This window comes from Trichogramma pretiosum, unplaced genomic scaffold (assembly GCF_000599845.2).
Source record: "Trichogramma pretiosum strain Unisexual culture from Peru unplaced genomic scaffold, Tpre_2.0 scaffold115, whole genome shotgun sequence".
In the NCBI taxonomy this organism is placed as follows: domain Eukaryota; kingdom Metazoa; phylum Arthropoda; class Insecta; order Hymenoptera; family Trichogrammatidae; genus Trichogramma; species Trichogramma pretiosum.
The window spans coordinates 186,013-200,856 of record NW_019640800.1 but is presented as its reverse complement, the minus strand read 5'-3'; the positions used below and the strand labels follow the sequence as shown (position 1 = coordinate 200,856).

Here is a 14,844-nt window from a genome sequence, read left to right as displayed (position 1 = left end):
CAAGGCGAGGCATGCTCTTGACATGCCCGATGCGTGAGACAGACTGTAATCAATTTATTTTCCTCGAGAGTACAGTGTGTATAAGCGTTAATTATTGAAGTTAGATAAGCGGTCGGCGCGTCGCGCATGGTCGGCGTTAATTGTACTGCGAGTCCAAACTTAAATGCGAATCGTATAAATTTATATATCCGTTTGTTTATCATAATGAGTACCCCCAAAAATGTTTATTAATTAATAACACAGCTGCAATCGTAATTTAAAATTGAAATGATTATATTAAAATCTACTCTCCGCGAAAAAAAAACCCGTCTGGGAAATGACTTTTTTGTCTAACTCGTAAATAATCAACGATGATGAGATGTTATCATACGAAATTAGCTACTGCGTGACGTAATGACACCGTGCTATTGTCAAGAACTCGAATACAAGAAAACAATCAGTCGTTAAGAGTCGGTGCAGCATAGTGGTATGTCAATATGAGGAAATTTTACGAAACAGGTAGATTTTTTTCCAACAATGTGTTTCTTCTTAGGATTTACTTTGATTAATAAAAAATGAAAATATATATAATTTATAATTATTTTTTTTTTTCGTGGATCAGCACTGCTGGTATTCTGCGCGACAATAGTATTTGTTCTCGCTGCAGCCGACGATGATGATTTGGAAAAAAGATATATGGATTTCGAAGTCATTCCAGATGTAATTGATAAAACGCCTATGAGCTTATTGCAGGTAAAGTTTATATTTATGTATCATTGTGTTTTTTTTATGAGTATGATTGTAAAAATTTGATTTGAAAAGTTTGATCTAAAAGCAAATAATCGTGGGTGGTTTCATTTTTTTCAAGGTCACTTTCAACGATAAGGATGTTGGTTTCGCCGATGAACTAAAACCGAGAGAAGTCAAAGATGAACCACAAGTAGGATGGCAATTAGACAGTAACAAACTCTACACCTTATTATTGACAGGTAAATGTTATGAAAAATGTGAAATCTCATATGTAATAAAATATTTCTACATACAGTATATAATTTACAGATCCAGATGCTCCGAGTCGCGAGGACAAAAAATGGCGTGAGGTCCTTCACTGGGCCGTAGTGAATATTCCAGGAAACGATTTCAGCAAAGGTGAAACTTTGGCGGATTACATGAGCTCCGGACCACCCGAAGGTTCTGGATTGCATCGCTACGTTTTCGCGGTGTACGAGCAGCCGTCGAAATTGGACGTCGATGAAAAACACATCGACAAGACAAGAGTACCGGAGCGTTTGAGTTTCTCGTCGAAAAAGTTCACGGAAAAATATAACCTTGGGCTGATAGTGGCTGGAAACATGTATCAAGCTCAATTCGACGATTATGTACCCGAATTGTATGAGACCTTGAAATGGGAGTAAAATTGATTAAATCATGCCTTAGAAGATTCGATTTTAAAATTTGTCAAAAAAACTTTAGAACATATGTCAACAGCAGTATTAATGAATGCTTTCAAAAAGTAGTATTTGAAATTGTGATGTAAGAAGTTCTCGACTTTGCAAGTATGAAAATAACGATGATGACTAAATAATTGTATCTTCGTACACACCTCGATTGTTTATTCAACAATTTTAGAATAGAAGCCTAGCAAGAATCAGAGAGTTACATTATTTCATGCTCCAATCTCAAGTGCGCGGCAGAAAATGGTGAAAAAGAAACAATCCTGTTACTTCCGCAGGGAGAAACTCATAAGACCGCAAGAATTCGATTAGCATGATAATTACAGCTGAGTAGGCGTCGAGGGCACGCTTTGTTAATCAATTTTTTTCCATAGTCTTAGCGTACTAATCCATCTAGCGCTTCATTTTCAAGGATCAATCGGATTAAATGTATCTGTTATCACCAGTGTCGACTAAGACGCGTTCAGTCTTATAATTCCAAACTTTTAAGAAATTCATTTGCTGTTTTGATTATTATAACGATATGTAGAATTTTTATTTTATTTTGAGCTATTGAAAAAGTTCATCGATCGACCTTACATTTTAAGTATTCAATTTATTGAAGAGAAGAAGTTTAGATTTTTTTTTCCTACTAGCACAAAAATCACAAATAATTTTAGTTTGTTCTTAAAATACGGAAATATTTCTGAAAAAATTTAGCGACAAAGAAAGTATAGAAACACGATCCCGTGGGTACAGTTGACCAGAAATTTATACATGAAACCCCATAAAAAAGACTAATGTTTTTCGCGCGATTGTCTGAGCGTATATATAGCAGAAATCGCCGCACGTATGACACATACGAACGACATTAAAAGTTCTCCGTTTATACAAACATGGCTTTCGGTGTCATAAAAAAGAGTCAAGAAGAGGAAAAATCTCTAATGCTTCTATCCGAGTACGCTGATCCACCGATATTCGGCATATGGACAAGGAGCCCAGAATTTCTATATTATTATTTGAAAACGCAGGCAAAACACAAACTTGCGAGCGACTTTGGTGTTAAGAGAGATTTTATTTGTCACTGAAAATGAGGGTCATTGAGAAAATATTATACGAGGTCAATAATATAATTGGAAATTAATAATTTTGTTATAGCATATGGTGGCATATCCTCTTACACTGACTGTAAAAGTATAAAGAATTCTGCAAGAAACTATGGAATCCGGTATAAATTGAGAATTTAAGGCGAACAATAAAAAATTTTCCTTGACCCTATCCATTGTGAATCCTTGTTCAAGCAAACATCGCGTGACAGTTACTCATGTACGGAAGACAGATTCTCTTACTTACTTATGCCCTCTTGTTCGAGGCAGCAGAAGCAGCGAGTCGCAAGATATACATTTATACGCGTGTAGCGATATATAAGCATTCAGAAGAAGAAGCAAAAAAACATATGTGGATTTATGCATACGGGGTATCTACCCCGCGTGAATATTTGAACGGTTCTTCAGCGCCTGGCCAAACTCCCCGGTAGTCTCAGTAGCGGTGAATTATTCAGGCCAATCCCCGAGGGTAGAGAGAGAGCGAGAGAGCCGCAACGGAGCATGGTTATGCCCTCTTGTGCCCCGTCTTTGGCCGGCCGCTGCTTGTTATGTAGATATATGCACGTCGCGTAGAGCGAGGCCTGCATTCTCTGTTAAGGGGAAAAAATTGCGCGCATCCGAGGCATCAAATCAAGGAAAATACCGTGATTCGTTTAAATTTCAGTTTTTTTCATGTTGTTGTTTCTTATAAAAGTAATTGTTTAATTTCGTTTCAATTATTCAACGAATATCAAGGAATATTGCGAGGATTAGGTGAACATAATGAATGTAAAGAAAACATTTTCCCGGGCTTTCTTTATTGATCTTTACTTGCTTAGATAATGCATCAGTTACTAAAAGTCAACCCAAGTAAAAAGAAACTATTAGGAAAAAAATATGTACATTTGTTTTGGTAATGGTTAGAGTTAGAGTTCTTTGACATGGAACTCAAAGCGTTACTACAAAATTATACAATATAAATAACAATTATCTTTTCGAATGAGATAATGCACCTCAAAATGCTCAAAAATTGTCCAATTGCATATAAAACATTGGACTTTGTGAAATTTCAGCAAATATAATGATGAAACAAAACTACGTGGAAAACATAAGATATATTTTAGCATAGCGACTTTGCGACAAGATTGATTTCCAAAACTGTTGTTTCTTCTCAAATTTACAATCGATTTATAAATGATAAAATATTAATTATATGATAATTATATGATAATTTTAATTATATTTTGGATATCCTTTCCGAACGTGATGTACGAATTGTTGTCAGTATAAGGAATAAAATGATACAATTACTTGATTGTAATTTATGAATAAATTTTGACACCGCGAATATTAAATGAATTTTTTTGCGATCGTTTTGAACGTTTTCTACATTACCCTAATATTTATAGTTTTCTTAAGCAGCAATCGGTATCTCAGTCGATAATGAAGTATTTTACATTTTCTTCATTACGTATAGAGTATACCTTCATGTGGTCAACTACCATTCAATTTACCGACCACCAAATCTTACTGTTTTCAAGTAAATTTTGACCCCAGTTTTTTTACAACTAAATACTAATATCCACCACTTCGCTGTCACTTTTAGGCTCTATTGCAATAAAGCATAATTGTTAACCTGTGTTAATATGGTTTTTTAATAAAATTCAATAATAAATTAATGCTAAATGATTATTTATTATGTATTTTTTAATATTATTGTATAATACAAATGTATAATATAATACATCTTTGTTAAATTTATTGTATCGGCACTGCTTGAACTTCATTCCATAAACTGCCTAAAAGTGCTTGAAAATTTAATCATACTCATAGTCAGAATCTACTACTAGATGGCAAGTATCATTACTTGTAAATCTGCAAGTGACAAAGTAGAAATAAGCTTATATATAGTAGTAAATAGTATAACAAGTATATCGAATATTTTGGTCACACGTTGTCGCATTCTAACATTAGAAGTCGTTTAATTTTATGAAGATTATAAAGCGCTAATCCAGCTAATTAGAAGGGATAGCCGTTTCTAAGCCAGGCGATATTATTATGCCCCCACTACGCTTGATTTCCGATTTCTGCGTTACCTGCCATAGTCTCTCCTTCGGTTCTTTGCACTGACAGCGGATCGCGGTATACATTTCATACAGTCAGTACACATCGGGTAGCGTTGCGTAGGGTCCCAACATCTGTTGATCGACTGCTAGAGAAAGATCGCGCGGTATAGACTGCAGCCACGAGTAATTTTCGGTGGACTCCGAAAAATACATTGCATCATATAAGGGACTTTGTTTGTGTTCGAGTACGTCGAGTGACATACGGATCGACGATTTCACTCGTCTCTTCTGCTGGAATCGGGTAAACATCAAGCCTAGTGGTGAGCAAAATTATACCTATATAATACGCTTGACGCCGAGTGCTGACGACTCTGACAGTGCGCGGTGACACTCTGCGCATATAACAACATCGGAGCACGATTCGTCTCAGTCTTGACTAGACTATGATATTAATTAGACTATTTTTTTTAAATAATTACAAGGGTGCCATTGAAATCAAAGAATTAATATTGGCTGAATATTGGAGCAATAAAAGTTTGTTTCTATATCATGAATATACTTAATCCATTAGCGGCACGAGGACAGGGTTTAAAAACATCAACTTCGCCGTCGTTTTTTAACCAAAAAAAATAATGAATAAAGTATCGTGTTGCTCTTTCCGAAAGTTTGACTTATTTTTTACTGAAAAAAAATTTTTCGGACTTATTTTAGCGGAATAAAGTAAAAAATGATACATTTTCACGCGAACTTCATGACTTATTGCTCAATTTTCGAATTCACAACAAAAAAAATTTTCTCGATGGTTGCTATTTAGAAACAATTGCCTTAATTTATTACGGAATGTGATCACAAAATTATTATTTTTACAAAATGTTTGAATAATTAACTGAAACAAATTATAATGAAAAAATGAATTTCCTGAACATTCTAGTATATTTCGAATTTTCGAGAAAAGGTATATAGAAGACAACGACTTTGAAAAATCCACAATTTGCTTATTTTATTGTATAATTAAATTAAAAATTCTACAATCTAAAATCGGGTTATTTTAATCCTTATATGTTTTGCACACATGATCTTTGATTTTTTTTTGGAAACTGATAACAATTTTTTTTTGTTTTTCATGCAAATTTTGATTGTTAAAAAAAAATTTTTCAATAAATTAAAATTTAATAAATAACAATTTTCAAATAAATTAAAGTTCAATAATTGACCATTTTTTGTTGTTTTTTTTATGCAAAATTTGATTGTTAAAACAATTTTGTTTAATAAATTAAGTAAACAAAAGACTTGAATTATAACCATTAAATACAACGACAAAGTGGATACGGTTAAACTCTGTCCTCGCGACGTTGGTGGGTTAAGCATCAATTTTCAATCGTAAAATTTTAATTAATTATTAATATTTAATGTATAGACGATGACGCCTTATGCGATCCAATAATGTCGATCGAAGTTACCGACAGATCAAATCATCAACTTGACTTTCCGATTTTGCGCAGTCAATTTTCCATTTCGTTCGGAAACCATTTCCGCAAGTCTACTCGATTCTTTTTTGCAGAAATCAGCCATGCCTCGAAGGAAAAATCTCTACATGGATCCCTACCCATCCCTTTTAAGTTCAATGAAAGAAGCCGATTACGATGAAAGGTTGGAAATACTGAAGCGCTTCAGGCTCGATCACATCAAAGAGGATCGATGCGAAATCATCGCTCGATTCCCCGGCTTGTACAAGCAATTGCAGGGGCCGGTTCCGAAACTCCCGGCCATTTTCGATAACAGAGAGCTCGATCAGCTTCTGTTCGAAGCGACGGATACCTTTGCCGGCTATTCGGTCACTCATACGGCGCTGCAGTTCGTCTCGCTGGTGGTCCAGTCCGGCTACAGGTACGAGCCCGAGCACGACGACGAGGGCAGACCCCGCGCCGAGCACGCCACGCCGCTTCATCTGGTGGTCCTGCACTCTCCATCGCACTTCAAACCGGGCTGGTTCGAGTTGAGCGATGACCTCTTCCGGATCTACGAGAGACACGAGGTGAATTATCGGGACGAGCACGGACTGACGCTTCTGCACGTGGCCAGCCACTTCGGCTACGACCGCCGAGTGCGCAGGTACCTCGAGCTCGGGGCCGATCCCAATTGCCGCGAAGGCAAGACAGGCAACGCTCCCCTGCACGCGGCTCTGGCCAACGGCCTGAAGAGCACCGTGAAGCTGCTGCTTAATTACGGGGCCGATCCCAGCATGGCCAACGCCCAGGGCGCGACGCCGCTGCACGTGGCTCTGGCCAACAGCCAGAAGAGCAACGTGAAGCTGCTGCTGGAGAACGGGGCCGATCCCAGCATGGCCAACGCCGAGGGCGCGACGCCGCTGCACGTGCTGGGCTTAATACACAATCGCGCCAATCTGGCGGAGATGCTGAACAAGCTCGGCAAGCACGGCCCGGTGCACGTGGACGCCCAGGACAACGAGGGCAACAGCCCGTTGCACCTGGCCGTGGGCAGCGACAACCAAAACATGATGGTCTACCTGCTGAAGCGAGGCGCCAATCCGAATTTGGTTAACAATCGGCGACTGACTCCGCTGCACTTGGTTTGTCGAAGGCACAACGGCAGCACTCTCAAGTTGTTTTTCAAAACGATCGACGAGCTGCGGCAAGAGTCAGCACCGCAGAAGGGCAAACGTTCGGCTAGCAGGCGTCGTCGCGTCGACGTCGTCGTGTACCAGGAGATGAACGTCAACGTCCGAGACGAGTCGGGCCGGACACCGCTGCAGCTGGCCGTGGCCAATTGCAGGCCCCAAGCGGTCGATCTGCTGCTGGAGCACGGCGCCGACCTGGCCGATTTCGCGTTCCCAACCTCGGACTACTTCGGTGCGTCGTTCGAGCCAGACAGGACCCTGAGGATGGCCTCGGGCGCGCTGGCCTCCTGCGAGTGCCTCGAGAAGGCGGGCTACACGCTCACGCGCGACGACGCCGTGACCATCATGAAGTTCTTCGACGGGTGCGGCGGCATGTTCGCGAGTAAGGAGATCCTAGATCGTCGCTGGTACGATGACGACGCGCAGTTGCGGACCTGGGGGAAAAGCATCAAGCCCAAGTGGCTGCCGGACGAGATGACGCTCGAAGACCTGGTGATGCTGCCGTTCGAGCTGGCCGACCAGCGAATGGAGTACGACCACTATCACTCGCTGTCTCTAGAGGGCCTCTACTACTTCGTCGTCAGCAGGAGCTCGCCCTGCAACGAGTACCTGTGCGAGCAGCTGGCGCGAGGATTCTTCCGTCGCTGGGCGCTGCATCCCTTCATGGAGCTGATCCACGACAGGCTGCCGCAGCTCTGCTGCGAGATGATCCTCGAGCATCTGACCAATCGCGATCTGTGCAACGTGTGCTTGGCCGTGGCGGCCGAGAGCAGCCCCGTGACTCAGCCGCACGGCGAGCAGCGGGAGCCGCCACCACCACCGAGACAGGAGGAGGAGGCGCGCAGCAGCGAGCCACCATCACCACCGGCGAGGAAGAGAAGGAGTAAAAAATTGAAGACTTAGGAGAACGAAGCGAATCGTTCGTTTTTACAGTCGGTATACGGGATCGACAAAGACTTAACTTTTTATACGAACTGTATTGAGAAAAAAGAAAAGCGACTCTGTACTATATAGACCTGTATATAGAAACGCAACACTTGTGATATGTCGATAAAGCATACTTGCCGAATTTTCGTGTGTCCAATGTTTATGAATTGTACCAATTGTTCACGTCGTTCAAATAAATATATTATCAAAAAGAAAAAAATAGTTTTGATTTTTCTATTAATAATTTGAATCTTACCGATGATGTGATTTCGAATTGTGTATCTATGCTATGGAAGTTCATGGAGTAAGATGGATTCCGAGCATTTTCGTGAAAATCGGTGTCTTGGACCGACTCGACTTTATGGAGTAGTAAGAATATTTACATATTTCATGAATCAATGAGCATATATTGAATCAAACTGATCGTATAGGGTTTGATTATTCAGTACCAGGGAACTTTAAAAAAAAGTCCAAATCTGTGACCCAAAGGTCGTAAAACTTCGTTTTTGATTTAATTAAAAAGAATAGACTCTAAATCGATGCTATTAGATATGAAAAAAACATTCTTTCCGTCAAGGACACTATGAAATTAAGTAGGATCAAAACTCAATGATTAGCTGAAATTAAAAGTTCATTTTTGCACTAAATAATTCATGAGAAATTTTAATGCTAGATGAATTTTTCAAATTAGTTGTATTTTTTTGAGATAGAAAAAACATCCAGTTTTAAAATCGATTCTAGATGTTAAATGTTTCTATGAATACAAACTTGTAGACCATATTTACTATCGATCGGAAGATATCTGTGTTTTCGCTGGATACGTAAAATTCTTAGCTCGTTCCAAAAAACGATCTCTACCAAACATATGAACAAGCTCTTCAATTATTATGAATTTATAGTATGAATGACTCGGAAAAGGGAGCATAAATTTGAACTTAGATGAGTGCTACATAATTGAGTATATAAAATTGAGTATCCACCGATACTCGAGGGACACTTTCTAACGCGACTATTAGCTTAACTACGCCGTGCCGTAAAGTGTCACTTGTAGCCCTTCTATCGAAAAGTACCATTATTGCACACTAATATAAATGAATAACGAACTAGTGCTGTATAGCTCGTTCACTCAGTTTTTGATGATTTGTACGAAACCTCTGAAAAATAGGAGTATTATAAACAAAGTACAGTAAGAGTCTCTAAGTTAAAGTAGTTTTTTTTAAATATGTTCAAAGTTATCTTTAAAATATGATGAGTTCGACTAAATTTCATCATTCCATTCGTGCAGCTTCAATTGATTCAATTAAAGCATAATTCAATTTGAATGAAGTTAATCGATAACTTGATGTTAACTTTCAATCGATATATAATTTTAAATTAATCATTAATCATCATTCATTAATAATTTATTCATACAATCAGTTTATTTCGATGTTTTTTAATAGGTACATAGATTGACCCTTGTTATTGGATTTACAACTCAAACTATTTTTATATAAGAATATGTTTTCTGAAATGTATAAGAATAGAAGAATATGTTATTTGAAAATATCTTATAATGTTTACTCTTCTGTGTATGGAATCCAATGAAAATCAGATTTGTTTAAAAACGAATATTAGGCGGGTAATATTAAGCACAGAATAAATGTGGTGTTCCTGACGAGACAAATGTAAATTCTTGCCACATATATGTGCTGTAAGTGATAATATGATTATGCGCCAAATCAATATGCATTTTAAATTACCCTTTCAAGTGAAAGTGTTTTAAGGTTTTCGACCATTATTCGATGAATAGATATGGACCCTGAGATAATCTTTGCTTTTAAATGACTTTCCACAAATGTCACACGGGTAAACAATACGATTATCCACCATATTAATATGAGTTGTAAGATATCTATTTTGTTTAAATGTCTTTCCACAAATATCACAATTTTAAGAGATACAGTTATGCATTACATCTATATGTTTCTTAAGAGAAGCTTTGGTTTTAAATAACTTTCCAAAAGTGTGACATGGATAAGAGATACGATTATGCACTGAATCAATATGTGACTTAAGATAAACTTTGCTCTTAAATCTCTTTTCACAAATGTCACACGAGTAAGCAATACGATTATGCACCTTATCAATGTGGATTTTCAGAGCACCTTTTCGCGTAAATTACTTTCCGCATATATCGCAGCTATGAGATTTTTTACCATTATGCAATGAATCAATATGTACCTTGAGAGCACCTTTGTGTTTTAATGATTTTATGCAAATGTCACGTGAATAAGAAATAGAATTATTCGCTGAATCAATATCGGGGTGCATAGTTATCTTGTCGCAAAATGTCTTCAAACTTGCATCACACTCAGTAAATTGTTTTTCTTTATTTGCGTAAAGATAATTTTTCATATTCGTACCGACGAGTTTGCAGCCGATATTTGAATCTATATTTTTTTGAGTATCGTCAAAAAACTCTTGCTTTACGTTTTCAGTTTCTGTTTTAATTGGGAGATTAGTTGCAAAATTATCGCTAATTTTGACATCGTTATATTTATCAAACCTATGAGACCAATCATTCACTTTAACAGGTAACGATAAATTCATGTTTGGTTTCACATCTTTGCACTCAAATTCTATTTTGATAGGTTGAAATTCACTAATTCCTTCGTTCTTTTTAACGGGTGCTAATGAATTCACATTAGGTTTTACTTTAATTTCTTGGTTATGTTGAAAATGATTTATTCCTCTTTGTTCTTCAACCGTGCGCATCTGTAATAAAATTGAAGTTTATAATGAAAATATTGTTTAAAAAAAAATAATTCATTAGATAACAGATATCAATCAACTTACGGTATTCTCTTGTAGACATCTGAGATATTGCAAATTTCTAGTATCGGATGTTAGGTTATTTGTTTCACCATCATTATTTCCATTATTACACATATCATCCGGTTCTTCTTTTACTCTGAAAGTATCGATAAAATTAAAAAGATACACTTAGTCATATTGTTATTTTAATTTGCAAAAAGGCAATTACTTGATAGCAAAGTTGTTTAACGATGTGCCACCATCATTAAACACATCAGATTCAGGGCACAGAAAACTAAACCTATCATCTGTACTTGCTCCAGCAGAACACGAAGGTAAGTATGCAGGTAAGTATGAGTGTTGTTTTATTTTTATTTTTTTTCATGTTCAATGATGGTGGTACGTCATTGAACACGTTAGATTCCGGGTACAGAAAACTATCTAAAACTATCTTCTGCCAACTATGAATAAGGATTTAAGTGAGTTTACTATATTTCAACTAAACAAACCCCCCAAAAAACACCAATATTAAATAACGGCAACAATGGTTTGATGCAGATTAAGAAAGCATTTCACTATAGTAGCAGCTAGGATTTTCGTTCAAACGGTTTCATATTCAGTGGCTTACATTCTTTCGAACACTTACAACAGAATTTAGAGGTATTTTTGGCAAACCTATATGCTCTTCAAGCACACTGTGAGTATGAGAGCTATTACTAATTTTGAAGAAATGTAGAAAAAATTTGTTGGCTTAAATTAAAGTATTAAATAATTTCCAAGTTAATTTTTTCGCCAAAAACGCATTGCTATTACTGATTAATTGTCTCGAAACAGAAATAATCGTCTGTCTATATGCTCGTCGAAATCTTTGAATAGCGCAAGATCGATTAATTCACGATGGCGATAATATTACGTGAAGTTTATCAAAAATTTCATTCCACACAATATGCGATGATACTCTGGGAGTAATCGTTGGATGAAGAGCTGCAGTTAAACAAGTAGCCAAAATAAAACACCACTATGACACACCCAATCATACCTTGGCAAAATTTTTATTAACATTTTTGAAAACATCTGTATAATTATCGATCTAAATATTTACATTATGGTACCAGAGCGTTTATACTTTTTGTCCAAATCTCATCTTGCATTTCTTGCGTAGTATAGTCAAGCGTAGTCTTTACGACTTTCATGAATTCTTCTTTCGTGAAAGACAAGTGCGATTGTTGTCCAATTTTTTTTCGCACTTGTCGCATGTTTAATTTTTGCGGCCTTCGTGTACTACCTTTTGGTGTCTGAGTAATTCCGATTTTCGTCCGAATTTCTTCTCGCATTTTTCACATATGGCATCTTTGCGTCCTTCATGGACTGTCTTTTGGTGGAACAGTAGAGACTGTTTATATCCGAATTTCTTCTCGCATTTGTCACATGCAAAATCTCTACGACCTTCGTGGATTGACCTCTGGTGCTGAATCTTACGCCAATTGAATCCAAATGTCTTCTCACACTTGTCGCATGCATAATCTTTGCGACCTTCGTGTACTGTCTTCAGGTGGGTAAGCAAATGCGCCTTTAGTCTAAACTTCTTCTCGCACTTGTCACACACAAAATCTTTATGACCTTCGTGAATTACTTTTTTGTGCCTAGCCAAATCGTATGGAGCCCTAAATTTTTTCTCGCACTTGTCGCATGCATAATCTTTGCGACCTTCGTGTACTGTCTTCAGATGGGTAAGCAAATGCGACTTTAGTCCAAACTTCTTCTCGCACTTGTCACAAGCAAAATCTTTACGACCTTCGTGAACTATCCTTTGGTGCTTTAACAAATCTGATTTTTGTCCAAATTTCTTTTCACATTTGTCGCATGCGAAATCTTTGCGATGCTCATGGACTGTCGACATGTGCACGATCAAATGCGATTTTCTTCCGAATTTTTTCTCGCACTTTTCGCATACGTAATCTTTGCGACCCTCGTGTATTGTTTTTTGGTGCACAAGCGCCTCGGATTTTCGGGAAAATATCTTTTCGCAATTGTCACATGGGTAATCCTTAAGACCTTCATGTATTGCTTTTTGATGATCAAGTAAGGTATGTTTGTATCCAAATTTCTTCTCGCACTTATCACATGCGAAATCTTTGCGACCTTCGTGTACTGTCTTCAAGTGCAAGAACAAATTAGTTTTAAGTCCAAATTTCTTCTCACACTTTTCGCATTCATAATCTTTGCGACCCTCGTGTACTGTCCTTTGGTGTTTAAGCAAATTCGATTTATGTCCAAATTTCTGCTCACACTTGTTGCATGATAAATCTTTCCGGCCTTCGTGGACTGTTGCTATGTGAAGAAGCAAATGTTGTTTTTGTCCAAATTTCTTCTCGCATTTGTCACATGCGTAATCTTTCCGACCTTCGTGCACTGTCTTTTGGTGGGAGAATAAATGAGGTTTATGTCCAAATTTCTTACCGCACTTGTCGCATACGTAATCTTTGCGACCCTCATGTATTGTTTTTTGGTGCACAAGCGCATCGGATTTTCGGGAAAATATCTTTTCGCAATTGTCACATGGGTAATCCTTAAGACCTTCATGTATTGCTTTTTGATGAACAAGTAAGGTACGTTTGTATTTAAATTTCTTCTCGCACTTGTCACGCGGGTAATTGTTGCGATCTTCGTGTATTGTTCTTTGGTGATTGAGTAAACTCGGTTTTTGTGTAAATTTTTTCTCGCACTTGTCGCATGAGTAGTCTGTGCAACCTTCATGGGCTGTTCTTTGATGGGAAAGCAAAGACTGTTTATGTCCAAATTTTATCTCGCATTTGTCGCATGAATAATCTTTGCGGCCTTTGTGTACTATCCTTTGGTGCAAAAGCATATGCGATTTATTGTTAAATTTCTCTTCACACTTTTCGCATGCAAAATCGTTGGGACCCTTATGTACCGTCTTAATATGTATGAGCAAACTCTGTTTATTTCCAAATCTCTTGGCACACTTTTCACATAAGTAATCTTTGAAAACTTCGTGAAATATTTTGTTGTGCTTGAGTAGAGTTGATTTACTTTCAAATTTCCTCTCGCACTTGTTACATGAATTATCTTCGCGATCTTTGTGTACTAATTTTTGGTGCGTGAACAAACTTGATTTTTTCATGAATTTCTTCTCACACCTGTCGCATTTAAAATCTTTGCAGCATTTGTGTATCGATATTTGGTGCCTACTCAAATGACTTCGGAACTCGAATTTCTGTTCGCACTTGTCGCATGCAAAATATTTTTTTTCATTGTGAATTGTGTCTCGGTGTTTAATCATAATTGATTCTAACGTAAATGTCTCCTGACAAATATCACAAACGTATTGTTTGTTTTCTGAAACAACAATGTCATGTTCACTTAAATTATCTTTTGAAACGATTACTTCGGATTCGTTCTCAATTTTATCCATTACGATGCCGTAATTAAACGATAGATCCTTCTGTTTAGTACCAAGGAAATTGAACTAGTAAAATTTATCTTCCGGGATTATAGCTGGTTTCATCGAAATGGACAACATTCAAAATAATTTATTTTCACTACAAACACGATTAGTGTGTCGAAAGACTATTTCGAAACCGTTTACTAGCATATTGTTGACAATCAAATAGGTATATAAATTTATATACGGTGCTTATAATAGTTGAACCAGTTTATAATTCTAATTTGGCGACGATCTCTCTTGAGAATTTTTTGGCCTTCTTACTTAAAAGAAAACTTCCTGTGACCAAGAGTACGTTATGAAAAATTTTATTATTCGCTATGGCGTATTTGGTGCACTCCGTAACTGCTGATACGCCTTTTCAGAGATCCTTGAAATCCCTAAATAAACTGCAAATCTGGAACTCAATATAGAAATTGTAAAGATTTTTTGACAGTATTGGAAATCCTCTTAA

At 37.4% G+C, this 14,844-nt stretch overlaps 3 protein-coding genes across 3 annotated transcripts; 2 read left to right on the top strand and 1 right to left on the bottom strand.

Moving 5' to 3' along the window:
* The first annotated feature begins 392 nt into the window (after window positions 1–392).
* LOC106652881 (protein D2-like) lies at window positions 393–1,630 on the top strand. Its single transcript, XM_014372041.2, has 4 exons — window positions 393–498; window positions 602–732; window positions 848–968; window positions 1,039–1,630. The coding sequence occupies exons 1-4, from the start codon at window positions 477–479 to the stop codon at window positions 1,392–1,394; spliced, it is 630 nt and encodes a 209-aa protein (XP_014227527.1). The 5' UTR covers window positions 393–476; the 3' UTR covers window positions 1,395–1,630.
* A 2,978-nt stretch (window positions 1,631–4,608) lies between these two features.
* On the top strand, window positions 4,609–8,325 carry LOC106652873 (ankyrin-1-like). The gene is made up of 2 exons (XM_014372031.2): window positions 4,609–4,883; window positions 6,125–8,325. Exon 2 carries the CDS (start codon window positions 6,134–6,136, stop codon window positions 8,102–8,104), a length of 1,971 nt encoding a protein of 656 aa, XP_014227517.1. The 5' UTR covers window positions 4,609–4,883; window positions 6,125–6,133; the 3' UTR covers window positions 8,105–8,325.
* A 1,945-nt stretch (window positions 8,326–10,270) lies between these two features.
* LOC106652898 lies at window positions 10,271–11,235 on the bottom strand. Its single transcript, XM_014372064.1, has 3 exons — window positions 11,154–11,235; window positions 10,967–11,081; window positions 10,271–10,885 (listed from the first exon to the last, which is right to left on the bottom strand). The coding sequence occupies exons 2-3, from the start codon at window positions 11,057–11,059 to the stop codon at window positions 10,289–10,291; spliced, it is 690 nt and encodes a 229-aa protein (XP_014227550.1). The 5' UTR covers window positions 11,060–11,081; window positions 11,154–11,235; the 3' UTR covers window positions 10,271–10,288.
* Between the last annotated feature and the right edge of the window lie 3,609 nt (window positions 11,236–14,844).